The sequence below is a fragment of the Phragmites australis genome, chromosome 4 (genome assembly GCF_958298935.1).
Source record: "Phragmites australis chromosome 4, lpPhrAust1.1, whole genome shotgun sequence".
In the NCBI taxonomy this organism is placed as follows: domain Eukaryota; kingdom Viridiplantae; phylum Streptophyta; class Magnoliopsida; order Poales; family Poaceae; genus Phragmites; species Phragmites australis.
In genome coordinates, this window is record NC_084924.1 from 30,762,251 (window position 1) to 30,783,806 (window position 21,556).

A 21,556-nucleotide genomic window follows, 5' to 3' on the forward strand; every position below is an offset into this window, starting at 1 on the left:
TCGTTGGTGTCTCCCCGGTGAGGAAGCAGTAGGAGAGGTCGCAAGGACATTGCCACTGAGGCTAGAGATATCATTGACATCGATGAACCAGAGTTGACAGGTAAACAATGATGATGTTGATCGAGTTGCAGAAGCCATTGAAGGGATGAATGGTCGGGGAGAAGCGGTGGCAGACGCTCCCTGATTTGGTCGCGCGACTCCCTGACTCCACATCGTCGTCTTGGGAAAATGAAGCAACTGGTGCTGCACAGCAACCACACAGATGTCGGCATTGGCTGCATCCACTGACCTTGTCAGCGTCACTAGAGTCACAAAGGAGGTTCCATATGGAGCTTGTACTCCATTCACTCGGCGTAGAAACCGCCGCCTTTGATCCGACGTCCCCCACGCGAGCCTCCCCCAGATCTACCTTTTGGTGCTCCCTAATACGTATCCTCGTCACAGCTGACATAATCCTTGTCGTCGATGGATCCTCCACCCAAATCATCGTCCCCCATGATTTCATCTCCTCAAGAACCGGTAGTCTAATCCTCATCGCCCTCTTGACCTACAGACTTGCAATCGGTCTAGCCCCTCGCCCTTGTGGTATGTAGCCTTGTCGTTGACATTGCGGAGCACGCGCGGAGGGTGAGCATGGTGTAGCGGGTGACGGGGTTGGAGAGGATCAGAGCCTGGAGTTCTTGAGGGTGGGGGAGGAGGACAGGCATGGGGAGATGACAATGAGTGTGGTGGAGTTAGAGGTGGAGGTGATAAAAGATGGGAGAGGTGACGAAGGAGGTTAGAGGAACAGGAGGTATCGGAGAAGGGGTGAAGGAGTGGGGATAATAGTTGGGAGAGACGAGAGGAGGAAGAAGATGAGGAGGCTGGTATGTGGGTCTTGATCTGAGTGACGTGGCATAAAACTAGGTGACAGGGGTGGGAAGAGGTGAGAGGATAATTTGTTCGATTTTCAGAGTGAAAGGATACATCATTTCTAGTTTTCGTATTCATAGGGTAAATCAGACTCCACAATAAATTCAGGGTTGTGAATTGAACTTGTTCCTTTTATTTATGCACATTGTTGATGCCTACAAGGGTACGACCAACACATCTATTTACATATGCGTATGTTTCTATCTCATCGTGATTCTCTCCCTCTGAAATAATTAATTAATCCTAACAAAAACTTGGTCTCAAACTTGTTTAGTTTTTACACGTGTTTAATGTAATATTTTATTAATAAACACTCACAGACTAAATTTCTATTTTCAAACCTTTTGGTCACACCAAATAGTGTGGCACTGCAAACTCTGCCCACTACCACGTTGTCATGGTCTGGACCCATCGTGCTTGGGCCACGTCAGGCCATGCTTCCCAGGCACGATGAGCACGTTGTGTCATGTTGTGCTGACATGACTCCTCTCCTGCAAGACCAAGCACAATTAGATGGCACATCCGGCCCCTTCATGCTAGGCTAGGATGGGAGGATGTATCAGAAAATTTGAAACTAAATATAAGTATGAGATTAGGATAGAGAAAATATGCCAACGGCAGGAGGCACGTCATGAGAGGAAACAGGAACATCACCAGTGACTAACTTCAAAGGTGGGAAGAGGAATGTCACCGGCTTGTACTCTTCTCGTCCGATTAATCCACTTGTAGCCATTTCAGATATAGATTTTTCAGACATAGTCGTTTCAAATATAGGCTTTTTAGACGTAGCCATTTTAGATAACATGGCCATTCTAGATAGAGGAATAAATTGCTTTTTCCAACTATTTTCCATAGATTTAGTCCAGGAGTGTAACGCCCTACTTTGCAACCTATGATTATTTTAGCCAAAATACAAAATTTTGGCAACACCTCCTTTATACTTTGAGGTATAACTAGCAAAACATCACTAGCAAATTATAATATCATACAAGCAATACCAAGACTCCTTATGACTTGATCAAGCGATACAACTTTTTTTAACGCAAACGAGATCAAAGCTCCTTTACACCAGAAGCTTATCCCGATAATGAGCAGCACACTTTTAGCTAAGTTCATAGAGTGAATTAGAATATAAACAGTGTGGAATGTGTAAGCTTCAAACACCAAGTCCATTATGCTTGTCAAAACTATATAAATGTACCTGCAAAATAATTAACAAGGATGAGATAAGCTCAGGAAGGAACAACTGTGAATATGAATATCACACCTAGTTAAAGAGTGATTTAGAAACAACTTTTGTACTCATAAAGAAAGGACAAGGCATATGAATTTAAAGGGACTATTCTTCCACGCAACATAATATCCACCAACACAACAACAATAATCTCCAACAAAATCTCCCATATACCATGGCATTAGATTCTCCAATATTCTGTATTCTTCAAATATTGTATAAATGTATGAATGCCATGATGCAACTCCATTTGAAATTTTTATGCTGGACAATGCCAACCCCTCATGCAAAGGACAGATTAGTTCGGATGTCATATCTTCATCTCAAACAACGGCTATTGTAAGCAAATTGGATTACCGATCATATATCCAATGAGAATAACTGACTCAACTCATCTACAAGCATCTAGGGATTACTTAGGAATCACCTTCGAATGATTGATGAGAAATTTGGCAAAATTGAGAGAATTTAAATTCTTCCCCTTTTCTCCCTTTCTCCTTCCTCCTCTTCCCTCTTCCTTCTTTCTCCTTTCTTTCTTTCCTTCTTTTCTTTCTTCTCTTCTATTTCCTTTGTTTTCTTTCTTTTGTTTCATTTCTTTCCTTTCCTTTTCTTTCTTCTCTTCTATTTCCTTTGTTTTCTTTCTTTTGTTTCATTTCTTTCCTTTCCTTTTCTTTCTCTCCTTTCTTATCTTTCCTTTTCTTTTCTCTCCTCTCTTCCTGGCAGGGAAAGAGATGGAATGATGGCTGAGGTGAGGTGACACATACGGTAGCCAGCGATAGCGTAGCAGTTGGCCAGCACAGTTGTGCAGCTAGGGGGTGACACGATGCACAGCAAGGGCGGCGGTGCAGCAAGGGAGGTGCCAGCAAGGTGGGGAGGGTGGTGCGGTGAGAGGGGGAGGTGGGACACAGTGGTGGCCAGAGGGAGCGGGCTGATAGCGCACCACTAGGCAGGCGACAGTGATGCAGTAGGTCATGGGACAGCGTGGCAGGCGGTGGCGCGCATGGTGTATAGGAGCTGCAGCGAGGTGGCTGTGGGCGGCAGTGATGTGGAGTTAGGGATAGTCGACAGCTCGGTCGAGAGGAGTCTGGATGGATCAGGGTGGTGACCGATCCATCCATGACTTTATCCTCTCCTTTTTCCTTTTATTACATTTAAAAAATTAACATTCTAAGTTTATTGGGCTCGCTATGGGTCACATAATCTCTGAAACAAGCATTTAAATAGCAAAATAGGTTCCTCTCGATAAGATCTACGCAGATGTGGTCTCCGATCGTTCATATGAGCAACATCTTTAAAAGTCAACTATTTGGTCCACTTGGTCAACAAAGTTTCTTCTTTTTTCTTGAATATTTGGTATTACATTCTCCTCCCCTTAAAAGGATTCACCCCCGAATTATGCCACTTCCACAACAACTATGGAATGGAGGTAAATCATTTATTTCAAAACTTATGACTCACCAGTCTCAAAAAGCTCAAGATACTTCTTACACATCTGTTCTTTAAGTTCCCATGTTGCTTCTCACTCTGACTGATTATCCAAAGGACTCTCACAAACTTGATAGTTCTCCTCATGACTCGCTCTGAAGAGTCCAAGATGCATATTGGACGATACTTCATAGTCAAGTTTTGCACCACTGTGATTGGTTCAATGTTAATTTTCTGCTCGGGGTCTCTCAGGTATTTCTTTGGCATAGAGGTCTCTCAGGTATTTCTTTGGCATAGAAACATGGAACATTATGTACTTCGCTCATCGAGTATGGTAATTCGAGACAGTAAGCCAAACTGCCTATTTGGGTTGTGACCAGAAATGGGCTAATGTACCTAAGGCTAAGCTTTCTAGAGGTACCAAAATGTACAACACCTTTGGTTGGCGATACTTTGAAAATAATATGGTCGCTAACTACAAACTCTAGATCTCATCTCCAGACATTTGCATAGCTCTTATGCCGACTCTGAGTAGCCAACAGGTTTTGATGCATTTGGTTTACCTACTTTGATGTTTGCTTAATCAAATTTAGACCCAGCAATGATCTCTCTTCGACGTAATCCCGGCACAAAGGGGAAACACACCTTCGGCCATACAAGGCCTCAAAAGAGCCATATGAATACTAGAATGATAGCTATTATTATAAGCAAAGTCCACTAGGGCTAGATGATTCTTCTAATTGCCTTTCCAAGATAGGACACAAGCATGAAGCATGTCATCCAAAGTCTGAATGGTCCACTCTGACTGGCCATCCGTTTGAGGGTGGAAAGCTGTGCTAAGAGAGAGGTTTGTGCCCAATGCATTTTGCAAACTCTACCAAAATTAGGATACAAATTTGAAATCCCGATCTAAAATGATTGACATGAGCACACCATGCAACCTCACTGTTTCCTTTATATACAAGGGAGCCAAATCATGTGTGGAACTGGTTGTCTTCATTAGGATGAAAAAGCACGGATTTAGTAAGTCTGTCCACTACAACCCAAATGGCATCTCTGTCTTGAGGTGAGCGAGGCAACCCAACTAAGAAGTCCATAACGATATATTCCCATTTCCATTCTAGAATTTCCAAAGATTGCATTAACCCAACAGGTCATTTATTCTCATCCTTTACTTGTTGGCAGACACCACAAGCTGTCACATACTTGGCAATATCCACTTTCATCCTTTTTCACCAGAATTTTTTTAGGTCTCGATACATCTTGGTTTCACCCGGATGAACTATGTAAGGAGTTCGATGAGTCTCTCTCAAGATATCCATTTTCACATCTACCTTCTGCGGTAAACAAAGACACCCTCTGAAGCGTATTGCACCCTACTCATCAATGCTAAACTCTTGCGATTCTTCCGCCGAAATAATCTTTCGAACTTCTAAAAGAAGATGATCGTGATGTTGAGCCTCACGTACACACTCAGGTATAGTGAACTGAATAAGCATCTGAGTCTCCTTCTGTATAGTGCTAGAAAAGTAGAAAGAGATTCCCATCTGATCCAAGTACGAAAGCAAGGATAATACTGCCTTAGGATCACCAGTTCTGCTAAGAGCATCTGCCACCACATTCACCTTTCCCGGATGATACTAAATCATCAAATCATAGTCTTTGATTAACTCTAACCATCTTCACCATCTCAAATTCAGATCTCTTGGAATAAAAATATACTTGAGGCTCTTATGATCGGTAAAAATATCACATGACTCGCCATAGAGGTAATACCTCCAACTCTTTAAGCCAAAAACCACTATAGCCAACTCTAAGTCATGAGTGGGATAATTCTGTTCATGAGTCTTCAATTATTTGAAATCATAGACAATTACCTGGCCTTCTTGCATAATTACACAACCAAGTCTAACTAGGAAAGCATCGGTGTAGACTATGAAATGCTTGCCACTCTCAGGCAAACCAGAATAGGAGCGTTCACTAACTTATTCTTCAAGGTTTGGAAACTGGCATCACAATTATTAGTCCACAAATGAAATACCCTTCTGAATAAGTCTAGTCATAAGCTTTGCAGTAATAGAAAAACCTTGTACAAAGCGCCATTAATAGCCAGCGAGTCCAAGAAAACTCTAAATCTCTATCACATTGGCTTTTCCATTCCGCTTCCTTCTCACTCTTAGAAGAGAAAACGGACCCAAGAACACACAAAATTTCTACTAATACTATACCAGCAAGTTATGAGACGTTCTCTTAGACAAGTTCTGAAACCAAGGTATTAGTTGCCTAGGAACAACCTCTTTGGTGGATGCAATCGCACCCGAAATGTTGCTTGGCTAACACCACAAACTCGGGTCAAAAACCTTGATAAGAATAAACAACCTTCTTTGCCTCAACCTCAAATCCTTTAGAAAAAGGATAACCTTACCTTTGCGATTTAAGATTAAGGGAAATATCGATACATCACTTCTTCCACCAACACCGTTAACTCCAAAACATGAGTGAGGGTAACCCTACTCCAGAGATGGTTATAATCTTAAAACATGAACCTTCAGCTGGTCAGTCTTACCCTAGTGCACCACTGGGTCTAGAAGGAACAAAAGAAGACTGCAACTACTTATCCAACTCAAATGTTCTTAACACCCAATGGCTCATCCTTTAGGGAATAAGCCTAACTCGAACGATAGAACACTTACATCTAGAGGGAGTTGGACCAATAGATACACTACGCTGGTCGACACGTTCAGAAACACGCTAAAATGGCATACTAAAGAACTTCACATCTCGCTCACACTCCTAGGTCTGTCATACTATCGATAACCATGCCACACTTCTTCAAAGTAATGTCGCATGCAAAACACATCCTCTGCAAAAGTGGGAGAAACATCGGTTAATCTAACCGACAAGCTGGTTACTGCAAAAATGTTCATACAGAGGGTTGAAACATGCCTTATGCAAGCGTCCTAGCAACCAAGTGCCCACTATATGGCCTATGAAATAGATGGTTCTTACTCCTGATAGGGATAACCTTCCAACACACAACTTACCCAGACATCTCCCTATTATCCCCCATATTAGCGGGAAAAAAAAAACTAGGGCGACCAATGGAGATCCGCTCCACCGCTGGAAAACCTCAATTAAAAAACTAGCCACTTCTTTAGTTCCACTTGATCTACAAGAGCCAACAAGAACAAAAGTCCTAGATCGGACCACACACCAAGAATCTTTCAAAGAAATGACATAACAGGCTTTAGTGGCACCTCCGACCACTTGGCCAGGAAAGACTCAAGCAACCCTAAATTTTGGGGTCTACTTGATGAGTAGAACTCGTCAGGCTCAACTAAATCTCAAGCAACAACAAAATCTCAAGCCATGTAAGCCATCCTGCTAAAGCACAGTCTCAACTAAACCTCAAGCAGCAACAACTAGGGTACAACCCTAGCAAAAAGATTGGAAAAACCTCCCAAAACCCCACTCGGATCTCACTTTCAACACATCTTCATGGCCGGCAAAAAGATTGCATCGACCCTATGGGGAAAACTCCTACACCATTCCAAGGTTTAGGCTGAAAATGCTGTCACCTTGCCTTCTATGGTAAGGCAGACATCAATCCACTTCTCCGACATCCTGAGAATGAATAGTTAGGGTAAACAACATGGGGGTCAGTCCATCTCATACCCAAAACATTCGCTCTATATGTGGATAGTTGGATCGCATACCTAACACTCAGTCAACCTCACCTAACAATGTAGAGGAGGCATCATTGGGGCTCTCCACTTAACTTTATCTGCAATGCCACACAATAGTTATGCTACTAATCCACTAAAGCTTCTCAGGTTCTACAGGCCATGTCACTTCTTACTATTGAAAAGATGAGCAGTAACAACCATTAGTCAATTTGTTTGATCAATATATATATATATATATATATATAGAAAAAACTAGTCTGTACTCCCAGGAGTACATACTCCCTACTATGATATACCACATAAATGAATTGGATATACTCCTTTATCACTCTGAGTATACTTATATACTCATTCTAAGATACTCCAATATGAATTACATGAAAAAATTGAAAAGAAGACCATCAATTTTAATATATTTTGATAATACCTTCATATTTGTACATAAAATGTAATATACTCAAAACAATATGTACAAACCACCTAAAAAAGTATACATATCACTTGGATGATCTTATATACTCGTATGCTCTATGTACATACTATTTATCACATGAGATACTCCCTATGTTATGAGATACGTATGTGAAAGTATATACTCCTGGGAGTACCAAATATACTTCATATATATATATATATATATATATATATATATATATATATATATATATATATATATATATATATATATATATATATATATATATATAGAGAGAGAGAGAGAGAGAGAGAGAGAGAGAGAGAGAGCAAAATCATTAAATAACTGTAATGCATAGTAGAATAAATAATAAACGCTGCATAGAAACATAAAAGTGCATGCAATGAAATGCAAATCCCCCTCCCATCCTATTAGTGCAAAGTGTGTCAATTTTTAACTACTTACCCTAGGACCAAAAGCCTAGACTCTGATACCAATTGTAATGCTCTACTTTGCAACTTAAGCTTATTTTAACCAAAATGCAAAATTTTGACAGCGCTTCCTTTATAATTTGAGGTATAACTAGCAAAAGATCACTAGCAAGTCATAATATGACACAAGCAATACCAAGACTCCTTATTACTCGATCAAGCCATACAACCTTTTTTTAACGCAAATGAGATCAAAGCTCCTTTACACCAAAAGCTTATCTCGAGAACGAGCATCACACTTTTAGCTAAGTTCATAGAGTGAATTAGAATATAAACAGTGTGGAAGGTGTAAGCTTCTAACCCAAGTCCATTATGCTCATCAAAAATGATATAAATGTCCCTAAAAAGAATTAACAGGGGTGAGATAAGCTCAGCAAGTAATGGCTATGAACATAAACATCAGTTAAAGAGTGATTTAGAAACAACCATTGTACTCACAAAGAAAGGCCAAGGCATATGAATTTAAAGGGAGTATTCTTCCACACGACATAATATCCATCAACACAACAACAATAATCTCTAACACAATCTCCCATATATCATGGCATTAGATTCTCCAATATTTTGTACTCTTCAAATATTGTATAAATGTATGAATGCCATGATGCAACTCCATTTGAGAGTTTTGTGCTGGACGATGCCAGCCTCTCATGTAACTCCATGTACCGGTACGAGTAACGACATGATGGTGGTGACTAGCTTTTATCTCCATATGAAATGCATAAGTGCATATGTATGCATGTGAATTGATGTCTGTCGGTGTGTCAGGAACCGGGGGTCCCCGAATCCCGAGGCCAGGCCAGCCATCCGCCACATGGCGCCATCCCGCGGGGTCTCTCCTGTAGGATGAGAAAAGATCAAGCCACGGGAGAAGGTGCTCGGGGCCACAGTCGGTGGCCCTCGAGTACCCCAGTTCCCCTGTGGCCCTCGAGTACCCCAGTTCCCCGATGATCCACGGAATCCAAGTACCGGGAAGAAAGTGCTCGGGGAGGTGTACGATCACCCCTGAGCCCCTAGTCCCTCGATGACCAGGAGAGCTAAGTTCTAGGAGAGAGTGCTCGGGGCTACGTGCGGCAGCCTCCGAGCACTCGGTTCCCCGAGGATCCGTACAAGAGTGCTCGAGGGGGGTGAACAGTACCCCCGAGCACTCAGTACCCCGAGGACAAGGAAAGGCATTCTCGGGAGAGAGTGCTCGAGGAGGAGAACAGTACCCCCGAGCACTCGGTACCCCGACGAACCAGAAAGGCCCCCGAGGGGCCCACCGATGAGGTGTCAACCAGTCAAGGACCCGAGGCCGCATTTAATGAGCGTGCGTGGCCTGTCACCTCCAACTACTCCCACCGCGCTCAGCATCAGTTCCTGCCATGTTTTGGCAGAGAGGCGTGGGGTTATTAATTACACGGGTCCCGTCCCGTGCCATCCGGCCTGTCTCGGATAACGTCGTAAGGACCAAGGCATTCCGTCTGCCACACTGCTGTGGCAGGGGAACAAGACAGGGCGGGCACGCCGGGCTGCTCTGCGGCTGCCCGGTGGGCCCTCTCCACGGCGCCCGTTGCCAGGGCATTTATTGTGACGGATGACCGGGCGTGCGACGTATTTTCCACCCCCGGTCACTTCGCCCAGAGGAAATGATGACACCCTTTCCATTTATGGCGTCTCAGAACTCGTGCCCCCGCCTTCTGTTCGGGGCATGTCGCGGCAGGCGGGTACTTAAAGCAGCCGGCGGCACAAAAGGAAAGACCAAGTGAACAGAGACACAAGAAAGAGCATAGCTGAAGAAGACGGTTAGAGATAACGGATAGACAAGAACACAGCGCAAGAGAAACACTGTGAGGAAGGCTGAGCCCAGTCCCAGCCGAAGAACAAGGAGCCTCAAGCTCTTAGATAGACCAACGTTCTTGTAACCAGCAACATCCTTGAGGGACTTCCTCAGGACAGTTATAGCATCCATACAGGAGTAGGGTATTACGCCCCCGTGTGGCCCGAACCTGTCTAAATTCTGGTGCATTTATTTCTTCTTGCGCTAGGTCAACACCCCCACCATCGGCCATTGCATTCATTCCCATTTATTTCTCCGACAAACGTATTCAGGATCATCCCCCCGGCCGAATCTCTAAAAAGGGGTCTCTCGGGATCCCTGCGACTGGAGTTAATCCTCCGACAGCTGGCGCGCCAGGTAGCGGGGAAGCATCCCTGAATCTGTTTGTTTGTTTTCTTCCGCAGAAAAAATGGCCGGTGGTCACCGCCTCCAGCGTTCCGGCTCCAGTTCCAGTGGGGAAATGCAGCCCCTCAAACAGGAGGCCCCAGCCGCCGCGATCTGCACGCGTGACGTTCCCCTCCCGAGGGGACCTGGGCACTGGGCCCAGCAGGGCCGCCGCCGCCGTCGCCGGTGCACCATCCGACCCCCAGCTAGTGGTCGAAACTCCTGCCGCCAGGTCCGCGTCTGGACAGCGTCGGGCGCCTCTCCGGCGTAGGCTCGCCTTCGGCGAGGCCAGCCCCGGGAGCGCGCTGCTTGCGGTGCACGCTCTCCTCAGGCATCCGCCTGTCCAGGCGATGACGGAAACCCTGGAGGGCCGCTGGCTCCAGGAAGTCGCTGCCCTGGTCGGCACTGCTCACCGCCAGGTGCTGGCCGAGAGTTCTCGCGCCGCCACCCAGCGTGGCGCCGCCAGAACCAGCCCATCGTCGGGTAACGTTCGCACTGGCCGGGGGGTCTCCAGGCGGAGCGTCGCCCCCCTGGCCGCGTCCGGAGCCCAGGACCTCCGCTTGCGTCTCAACGAGCGGAGGGGCCTCGAAGACGTGCGTGTCACTCTCGAGCGCCAGCGGGAGACCCGGCAAGAGGCCGAAGCTGAGGACCAAGCTTCCTCTTTGCCGGCCTATGATCGCCAGGGCTCCCCGGCTCGCCGGCGTTCACCGCCCAGGAACGCCACCCGCGCCACAGGGTACGGCACCGGCTGTCGTGCCTTCACTAGCGAGCTCCGCCGGGTCAAATGGCCCTCCAAGTTCCGCCCCGAGCTGCCGGAGAAGTACGACAGGTCCATCGACCCCGTTGAGTTCCTCCAGATATACACCACCGCTGTCCAGGCGGCTGGTGGCAGTGAAAAGGTGATGGCTAATTATTTTCACGTTGCCTTGAGGGGCTCTGCCTGTTCTTGGCTCATGAACTTACCCCCAGGGTCTATTAGCTCCTAGGATGATCTTTGCCACCAGTTCATCGCTAATTTTCAGGGCATGTTCACGCGCCCCGGCTTGGTGTGCGACCTCCACGTCGTCAAGCAGCAGGAGGGGGAGACGCTGCAGCGCTTTATTCAGTGTTTCAGCCAGGTCCGCAACACTATCCCGTGGATAACCCCCCACGCTGTTATCGTTGCTTTCTGGCAGGGCGTCCGCGACGAGTGGATGCTCGAGAAGCTAGGTACGCATGAGATCGAGACCACTGTGGAACTCTTCGCGCTGGCCGACAAGTGCGCCACCGAGCGCCCCGCCGCCGATCAACCAAGTTCTTCCCGCTCCGACAGGCGGGAAAAGAAAAAGAGAAGGAGGCGCGAGGCTGTCCCCGTCGAGCCGGCCCAGGGCCCCGCCCATAGGCCGGCCCAAGAGCCCGACCGCCCTCAAGAACGCCGGGCGGCCGCCGACAGACGGCCTGCGCCAGCAAGAGCCCCGGCCCGGGCCCCTCCTAGGGCTCCAGCTCCCGTGAGGGCTCCGGCTCCCGCAAGGGCTCTGGCCCCCGCCTGGGCTCCCGCTCCAGCAAGGGCCCCCGCTCCTGCGGGGCTCAAGCCAGGCAAATGGTGCCCAATCCACCAGACCAGATGGCATGACCTCATGGAGTGTCGTACGGTCAAGGGCCTCGTCGAGCAGCGCCAAAGGGAGCGCAACGAGTCCCACGGGGGAGGCGACGCTGAGGCCGCCCCCGGCAACGCAGAGCTCAGCTTTCAGGAGCCCGAGCACACCATCGCCTTCATCAATGGAGGTGCCTATACGCCTTCCTCGCAGCGCGACATCAAGACCATGCGGCGCGAGGTATGCTCGGCAACCCCGAGCGAAGAGGCCACAAGGCCCCTGAGATGGCCGATCACCCCGCCAGTACTGCAGGCGTGGGGCGACTACCCTTGGAAGTGTCCCCCACCATCTGCAATGTAAGGGTCGGCAGGGTGCTGATCGACGGGGGCGCAGGCCTCAACTTCCTTTCCAAGGAGGCCTTCGAGAAGCTGCAGGTGCCCTCCAGGCGCCTAAAGCTGTCGCTTCCGTTCTGCGGGGTGACACCCAGGCACTCCCTGCCCCTCGGGCAGGTTGAGCTACCCATGACTTTCGGGAGTTGGGATAACTTCCGCACGGAGAACGTCCTCTTCGACGTCGTGGAGCTCCCCCTCCCCTATAACGCCATCCTCGGGCGTCCGGCGCTCGCTAAGTTCATGATGGATGTGCACTATGCGTATCTCACGGTCAAGATGCCGGGCCCAGCAGGCCCCATCTCCGTGACCGTCGACTCCGGCGGTGCCGTTTCCTGCGCCGAGCAGTCATACCTGGCCTTGGTCTCAGCTCAGGCCGAGGTCGAAGGCTGTCCAGGGGGCCCAGGACTCTCTTCATCCAAACCCTGACTCGCCGCTGACGCCTCTGTTCCTACAAAGGAGGTCGTGGTGGGCGAAGACGCCTCCCAGGTCATCCGAATCGGCGGTGACCTGGACGGCAAATAGGAAAGCGCGCTCGTCACCTTCCTCCGGGCTAATGCTGACATGTTTGCATGGCAACCGTCCGACATGCCCGGGATCCCTAGGGAGGTGATCGAGCACCACTTGGCGCGCGTCCAGACGCACGCCCCGTGAAGCAGAAGGTCCGGCGGCAGGCCCCTGAGCGCCAGGAATTCATCCGGGAGCAGGCCAGCAAGCTCCTTCACGCCGGATTTATCCGAGAAGTCCTCCACCCCGAGTGGTTGGCGAACCCAGTTATCGTCCCGAAGGCCAACGGCAAGCTCTGCATGTGCGTGGACTACACCGATCTAAACAAGGCTTGCCCTAAAGATCCTTTTCCTTTGCCCCGCATAGATCAAATTGTAGATGCAACCGCGGGATGTGATCTTTTGTGTTTTTTAGATGCAAACTCTGGTTATCACCAGATTTGCATGGCCGTAAAGGATGAAGAAAAAACTGCTTTCACCACCCCAGTGGGGACTTATTGCTATATGTCAATGCCTTTTGGTTTGCGCAACGCTGGATCTTCTTTCCATCGCGCTATTCGCATCACCCTTGATTCACAGGTTGGCCGCAACGTCGAGACCTACATCGATGATCTCGTGGTCAAATCCCGAGACCGCGCCACCCTACTCGAAGACCTTGCTGAGACTTTCAATAGTCTCCGCACCACCCGCCTGAAGCTCAACCCCGAGAAGTGTCTTTGGGTACCTGTGGGCAAACTCCTCGGTTTCTTGGTTTCCAGCCGAGGGATTGAGGCCAATCCAGAGAAGATCCGGGCCATCGAGCAGATGCGACCCCCGGCTCGACTCAAGGAGGTTCAGCGTCTCACCGGCTGCATGGCGGCCCTCGGGCGCTTCATCTCCAAACTTGGGGAGCGGGGGCTCCCCCTCTTCAAGCTTCTGAAGAGACCGGTCGTTTCGACTGGACGCTGGAGGCCGAGCAGGCCTCCGTGATCTGAAGAAGTATCTCACCTCAGCACCCATGCTGGTGACTCCGTCGAAGGCGAGCCACTGCTACTCTACGTATCGGCCACTCTTCAGGTCGTAAGCATGGTGCTGGTGGTGGAGCGCGGCGAGTACGTGGGGCCTGGTGCTGGGTCCAGCTCTCGGCCGCCCCCAGGCACTCCCCGTCCTTGCGGGTCCCCCCGAGCAGGGGGTCAAGCCCAAGCACTCGGCTCCTCCCGAGCAGGGGTCGAGCCCGAGCACTCGGCTCTCCCGACCAGGGAGTAGAGCCTGAGCACCCGCTCAGCCCCGACCACGTCGCCGAGCCTGGGGGCTGTAACAGCCCCTCGGGTGAGGCCGTGGTCCTGGCCCGCCGGGTACAGCGACCAGTGTACTTCGTCAGTGAAGTCCTCCGGGAGGCCAAAACAAGGTACCCCAGGCTCAGAAGCTGCTCTACGTCGTGCTCATCACTTCCCGAAAGCTGCGCCACTACTTCCAGGCGCACAAGGTCTCGGTGGTTACCACGTACCCACTGGGACCCATACTCTGGAACCAAGAAGGCACTGGGCGTGTAGTCAAGTGGGCGGTGGAGCTGGCGGAGTTCGACCTGCACTTTATCAGCCGCCAGGCGATCAAAAGCCAGGCACTCTCTGACTTCGTGGCAGAGTGGACGCCCCATCCCTGAGGTCGCCCCAGAAGAGATCTCTGCATATCCCAGGCACAATGCGCCTGGGTACTGGATCATGCATTTCGACGGTTCCCTCTCGCTGAAAGGCGCGGGGGTCGGAGTGGTTCTCACCTCCCCAACAGGTGAAGAACTCCGGTACGTCGTGCAGCTGTAGTTCCGCGCATCCAACAACATGGCGGAATATAAAGGTCTCATCACTGGCCCTCCGAGCCGCGGTGGGCCTCGGGATTCATCGCCTCCTGGTCAAGGGAGATTCCAGCTGGTGGTCAACCAGGTATCCAAAGAGTACCAGTGCACGGATCCTCAAATGGCGGCGTACGTGGCGGCAGTCAGGAAGCTGGAGAAGCGCTTCGACGGCCTGGAGCTGCGGTACATCCCTCGCCATGATAATGCTCTGGCCGACGACCTCTCCCGCCTGGCCTCCTCCCGTGCGCGTGTCCCTGCCGGAGTCTTTGAAGAAAGACTCACACGACCTTCCGTCGTGCCTGCCGAACAGGGCGAAGGGGAAACCTCGAACTCAATTCAGGGGACCCCGGCGGCGCCCTCAGTGGAAGCCCCGTCAGGGTGCCGCGTCCGGCGAGTGCGCTGCGCTTGCTGAAAGTTCTCAACATGCCTCGTGGATGGACGACATCCGAGGGTACCTCAAGGAAAAGTTCCTCCCCGGGGATGAGGCGTCTGCCGAAAGAGTTGCTTGGCAGTCCAAACGCTATGCCATAGTAGATGGGGATCTCTACCGGCGTAGCGCATGCGGTATTCTCCTGAAATGCATCTCCCGGGCAGAAGGCGGTGAGCTTCTCGCTAAGATCCACGAGGGCGAGTGCGGTGGCCATGCATCGTTCTGCACGCTGGTCGGGAAGCCTTCCGGCAAGATTTCTACTGGCCTACAGCCCTCCAGGATGCTTCCGAGCTGGTTCGGTGCTGCAGAGCGTGCCAGTTCCATGCAAAGCAGATTCACCAGCCAGCTCAGGCTCTTCACATCATCCCCCTGTCATGGCCTTTCGCGGTCTGGGGGCTGGACATTCTGGGTCCATTCCCCCGAGCAATCGGGGGCTATGAGTACCTCTACGTTGCCATCGACAAGTTCACCAAGTGGCTGGAGGCAGTCCAGTCATCAAGGTGACAAGAACACGGCACTCCAGTTCATCCGCGGCATCACCGTCGCTTTGGTGTCCTGAACCGGATCATCACCGACAACAGCACTCAGTTCACAAGTACCCTATTTGGGGACTACTGCGAAGATCTCAGCATCAAGCTCTGCTTCACCTCCGTTGCTCATCCTCGGAGCAACGGGCAGGTCGAGCGCGCCAACGCGGAGATACTGAAGGGGCTCAAAACCCGGACATACGACGTGCTCGCAAAGTACGGGAAGGGGTGGGTCGACGAGCTGCCTGCCGTGCTATGGGCCAACCGGACCACGCCAAGCCACGCTACCGGGGAGACTCCTTTCTTCCTCGTGTACGGCGCTGAGGCGGTCCTCCCCTCCGAGCTCACTCTAGGCTCCCCTCGGGTGCATGCCTACTCTGAAGGCGAACAGGCGCAGCAGAGGCGCGACGACGTCGACTATTTGGAGGAGCGCCGGTGGCGTGCCGCCGTCCGGGCAGCCCACTACCAGCAAAGTCTGCGGCACTACTATCAGCGCCACGTCCGGGCCCGGTCTCTCGAGGTGGGGGAAGTAGTTCTCCGACGCGTCCAGTCACGCGAAGGAAGGAATAAGCTGTCCCCTATGTGGGAAGGCCCCTTCGCCGTGATCGGTGTCCTGCGAGAAGGCTCCTTTCGGCTAGCTGCAGAAGACAGGCAACCGCTCCCCAACTCATGGAACATCAAGCACATGCGCAAGTTCTACCCGTAGATGGCCATGCTCGCGGCTCAGGTCAACCAGGCCGGGGGCTTCCCCCCGCCCAAGTTGACCGGGGGCTACCACTAACTGGGTAAGTCACCCAACCTTGTAAAAAAAAATTTGTCAATACAGTATGTGTATCAATGTGCAATCATATGTCAATTTCATTTTTCTGGATTCCATATGTTTAATCTGTCTGGTGAGATGCTTGATTGTGCGAGAAAAGTTCGCTCTCTCATTTTCCCCACTGATAAAAGAATCCCGATCGGTATGCGCGCGGGCAGTTGCCGCTGGCTTACGTCTGTTGTGGTTGTCGGTGTCGTGGCAGGCTCCCAGGCACTACCGAGTCCCTGGGGTTCTCGGGTAATCTTATCGCTCGAGCTGCTCGAGTAGTCCGGAGCCTAGGCCCCAGGGGCGGGCTGACGGTGCTCGGTTTGGTCTATCATACCTGGGCACCACCGAACCATAGGACTTCTGGGTTATGCCTCTGTCTGCTCTTGTCTGCCGGTCTGGGTATTCGAGAGGTCTCAGATCGAAAATGAGAGCAGTCTATAACGAGTACAGTACTAACTGAGCGCACCAAGCAAAGAATGTCTCCATTTTTTCTCAAGTCACAGATCGACAATCAAAAGCAAAAGCAGCTCGACCGCGAGGGCCTCAGTGCCTAGGTCGCTGCTCGGCCCCAAGGGTCCTCGGGTGGTCCTACCGCTCAAGTGTGAGTGGTCGAGATCGCTTGACCCCGGGCTCCTCACGCGCCCCCTGGTGCTCGGGCGCCCCGGCCGTGGGAACCAAGTTCCCGGGCACCCCGAGCTCGGAAAGCATGCCCCTCCTGGATCGGTTGGCCGAAAGGCTGACAGCTGTCCGGTGAGTGGTTAAATTCAGATGAATTTACATTCAATAATATTTTGTTCCCGAGTTGTCCTTGGGGGCCCTCGTATTCTAATCTGCTCGGTGAGATGGTCTCCTCGCGCACAAAACCCTACCGCGTGTCCACTTTTTCCTAGAACGACAGAACGGTCCGTAGAAAGGTGTACCGTACATGCGGTAATGTCCGATCGAAGTCTTTCATGGTGGTCGTGGTGTTCGGCCCGCTTTTAGGACCCCGAGCACTACGGAGTCCCTGGGCGCCCTGGGTAATCCTATCACTTGAGCCGCTCGAGTAGTCCGGAGCCTAGGCCTCAGGGGCGGGCTGTCGGTGCTCGGTCCGGTCCGTCCTAAGCCCGGGCACCACCGAACCGTGGGGACTTTTGGTCGCATTCCTGCCCGCGCGTGTCTCCAGTCTGCTGACTGAGTGGTCGCAAGGTGGAAAAGTGTTCACCGGTCATGGCGTGCTCCGTGCTGGATCGATCTTTCTCCCGAGCAAGGAAGTTCGTGCCTTTGTCTCTTGACTTAGCCGTTGCGGACTGGCGAGGGCTCGGGGGCTGAATGCACCGAGAAGGACGGTTGGGGCAACTTCGTTATCGGGGAAGGAAAGGTCGGGGCCGGTCCGACTGAGTACTCCTCGGGGCATCAAGTGAAAACAGCGGAAACTACACTAAGCACTCAGAAGAATACTGGAGTTGCGACCCCAAAGAAAGGCTTCCATTATATTCACAAAAGAAGGATAGCTGTTCTGAGGGATCACTCCCATATTTACATCAAGTCAAAAAGAAAAGAAGAAGAAAAAACTACTACAAAAGCCTAGTCGGAGTCGGAGTCGGAGCCTTCGTTGCTGCTCCTCGGGACTGGGGGCGGCGGCACCTCCCGCTTGCCAACCGCCACCACGGCGGCGGTGCTCCGAACTGCCTCCCGGGCGGCCTCCTCCTCGGCTTCAACCACCCCTTCCTAAGCTGGCTCCAGCGGGAAGTTCGGGTCTCGGCTCCGGTAGCAAGCCAGGACGTGTTCGGCCACTGCTTGGGCCAAGCCACGCCCCTCCCGGGCGGCAAGTTCCTGGACAGCCCAGGGCAGCGCCTCGAGGCGCTCGTAGACCTTCTGGAAGCCTAGGGCGTACCGGCCAGGGCCTCCCCCCTTCTTCTCCATAAGAAGTTGCCTGAGTCCGGCCGCCATCATGGACCGCTGCATCCGCCAGAGGGTGTCCTCTAGCATTAGCTGCAGGCTGGCCCGTTCGACCGAGGCGGCCTCGAGCTCCTCCATCGTGGTCCGCAGCCACTCCTCGAGCCCCTGGCCCCCGGCCGCACCAGCAGAGCCAGCGCCGGGTGCCTGGCCCGTGGCCAGCTTCACCTGCCCCGTCAGGACGGACAGGGCCTGCTCGCGGGTGGCCAACTCCGCCTCTGACTTGGCGATCCGCTCCACCCTGGCAGCAGCGGCCGCCGCCACCTCGGCAGCCTCTGCTTCCCGGCGGGCCAGTAGATCCTCCCGGGCGCCCAAGTCCGCCGCCGTCATCTCGGCGTCGGTCTCCCGGATCGTGACGTCCTCCTCCCGGCGTTGGAGCTCCCCCTCGACATCCTAGAGTTCCTCCGCCCAGTATTGGAGCTCGGCGCGGGTCCGGTCGACTTCGCTTTTCTGGCGAGCTAGGTCGGCCTGGAAGGCCTCTGCTGCCCTCTCGCGGTTCACCGCCGCCTCCTCCCGCTCCTACGCCTGCCTCTCCCTGGCAAGGGCCTCGGCAGCCTGTTGCCGTGATGCCTCGGCCAGGCGGGCGGCTCTTCCCGCTCCGCGCGACCTCCGCGCGGGTGTCCTCCAGAGCCTTCCGCTCCCGCGTGACCTTCGCGCGGGCCTCCTCCAAGGCCTTCCAGCCCTCCTCCATGGCGTGCTGCTCGTCCTCGTTGGCGGCGCGCGCCGCGGCAAGGCTAGAGTCAAAAACGCGCCAAGCCGCGGCGAGCTGCGCTCTTTCCGTGGCCAGAGCGGCGAGCTCTGCCTCTCGCTGCGCCATCTCCTCCGCTACGGCCGCCTCCAGCCGCCTGATCACCTCCCGGGCGCTCCCAAGCACGACCGGGAGAGGTTCGGCGGGTTGGCTGGGCGGCGGCTGGGCGCTGGGTCCCCTGCGAGCCTCCCCCGGGGGCCTCGGGGTCCCCAAAAACTGCCACGCGGTCACCCGTCCCACGCTCGGCGCGCTTGGGGTGGGCTCGGACGGCGCCGGACGCTTGGCAGCGGCTGCATCTCTGTCTCGGCTGCCGCATCCACCGGCCCCGCCTCGGCCGCCGCGTCCGCCGGCCCCGGCATCGCTGCCGCGCCCATCGGCCCAGGCATCGCTGCCGCGCCCATCGGCCCAGGCTCCACCGCTGCATCCGTCGGCCCAGGCTCCACCGCCGCGTCCATTGGCCCCGGCTCCGCCACCGCGCTTGCCAGCCCTGGCTCCGCCGGTGCACTCGGCTCGGGCGCGCTCGGCTCGGGGGCTGGCGCCGGCCTCGGCACCTCTGGCCGCCCCTGACTCTCGGCGGCACCCATAGGCGGCCTGCAGGAGAAGAACGAGATCAAAATCCAGAACTTAGTCCAGGCAAAGCACGCCCAAGAAAGAATGAAGGACGAAACTTACGTGGTTGTGGGTCTTCGGTACTGCCATCTTGCTGCCGAAATCCTGAACTCCGGGCTCGATGGCGCTGGCCCGGAGTCCTCCCTCCTTCTCTTCCGCTGGGGGTTCTGCAGGGCCGCGCATGGTCTCCGGGCGCCGGATCGGGCCCAAGCAGACCAAAGTGCGGTTCCAGAACCGCAGATACCGCCCCCGCCGACAGCCCCGCGCTGGACTACTGGCCATCCCGGCTTCCCCCCTCGCCTGGCAACGGCGACGACGGGGACTCCGGCACAGGAATAAAGAGCCAGGGGCGTTCCCCCAGTCCTCCTCTGGTGCGGCGGCTGCTGCCCGCAGCAGCCCTACTGCTGGCCTGCGGCTCGCCGCTCGTGGCGCCCGGGCCACCAGCCTACGCCGGACCACTTGCGGTCTCCTCGCCGGCCGCCTCGTCCACCCCGGGGGTCACGGTGGTCTCGGGACTTCGGCGCCTCGGCCGGTTGACCAACCCCTGGGCGTCGAACTCTAGCAGCTTCGCCTGGATCGCCACCCGCTCAGGATTGGTGCAGAGCGCCATCTCTTTCCACGGGAGCTCCGCCCAGCTCAGCTCATCCACCCCGGTCACCACCCGGAGCATGCCCCTCAACTCCGGCATGCCCAGGTCCCATTCCTCGCCGATCTGGGTCCGAGTGATGTCCTCAGGGCCAGTGTAGAGCCAGCAAGGCCCGGCCTGCTCCCGCAGGGGCGCCAAGCGGCGGCACAGGAAGTCCACCATCACCATCACCGAGGTGAGCCCAGCATCGCGCAGGAACCCGATGTGCTCCAAGACCGGCTCCAGCCGCGCGTCCGTCGGCGGCGACACCTCCCAGGTCGCCTTCTGGGGCTCCGCCGCCACCTCCGACAGGGTGAGACGGTCGTGGGGGTCGACGTCGACGTAGAACCAATCGCGCCGCCATTCCTCCCACTTGCTTCGCAGCACCTGAGGAATGTATCGCTCCCCCAAGCCGTCCCGCAGCCGGAAGCTGTAGCACCCAGCGATGTCCGCGGTGGAGAAGCCCCTCTTCTTCCCGGCAAACCGCAGCGCGAAGAAATGCCAGAAGAGTGTCACCGATGGCGGCACCCCCACGAACATCTCGCAGAAGTGGGCAAAGACCACCAGGATGACGACCGAATTGGGGCTCAGGTGCACCAGCTGAATCCCGTAGGTGTCGAGGATTTGAAGGAAGAACGTGGAGAACGGCGGCACCAGCCCAACCGCCACAAAGGAGGTGAACAGGACGATGCACCCCGGGTGAGTCGTCGCCGGCGGGAAGCTTGCCGGCGTCACCACCAGGGCCCCCTGCTGGCCCTCGGGGACCAACAACTTCCGAATCTTCCCCGCCGCCTCTTCATTCGACAGGCAAGACTCGGGCAGCACGCCGTCAGGAGTCCTGTCGCGGCGGCTTCCTCCTGCTCTCGGCATTTCGTCGGGGTGAGAGATGATCTGGACGGTGGAGAAGGGGAGGTGCTCCGATCGCCTAGGGAGAGTCTAAGGGCTCAAGAGTGCAAAGAAAGTAGGGGCTGGATCACGAGATGGCGTAAAGAGGAGGGCGGTTCGCTCCCCTCCTCCTTTTATATCCCAGGGAATTCAAACGTCTCCTGCCACAGCGCACTCGGCGGGACGGTTTCCTCGATCGACACAACCGCCAGGCGAGTCTCCCACAGGTCGTGCGGTGTCAGCGGTTACCAGGCATATTTTCCTTGATTCGCGTGGCTGCCGTGCGTGCTGCCTGCTCCGTCATCACGCACCACCCGTCC

At 53.6% G+C, this 21,556-nt stretch overlaps 1 protein-coding gene across 1 annotated transcript; it reads right to left on the minus strand.

Moving 5' to 3' along the window:
* Positions 1–19,344: 19,344 nt before the first annotated feature.
* On the minus strand, positions 19,345–20,336 carry LOC133914720 (uncharacterized). The gene is made up of 2 exons (XM_062357763.1): positions 20,176–20,336; positions 19,345–19,708 (listed from the first exon to the last, which is right to left on the minus strand). Exons 1-2 carry the CDS (start codon positions 20,334–20,336, stop codon positions 19,345–19,347), a joined length of 525 nt encoding a protein of 174 aa, XP_062213747.1.
* Between the last annotated feature and the right edge of the window lie 1,220 nt (positions 20,337–21,556).

Excerpts from the sequence above, each read along its gene's own strand:
- LOC133914720 (XM_062357763.1), bottom strand. The coding sequence starts at position 20,336 with ATGGCGCTCTGCACCAATCCTGAGCGGGTGGCGATCCAGGCGAAGCTG. Across the intron at positions 19,709-20,175 it reads GAGACCGCAAGTGGTCCGGC|GCCGCCTATGGGTGCCGCCG; the intron begins GTAGGCTGGTGG and ends CTTCTCCTGCAG.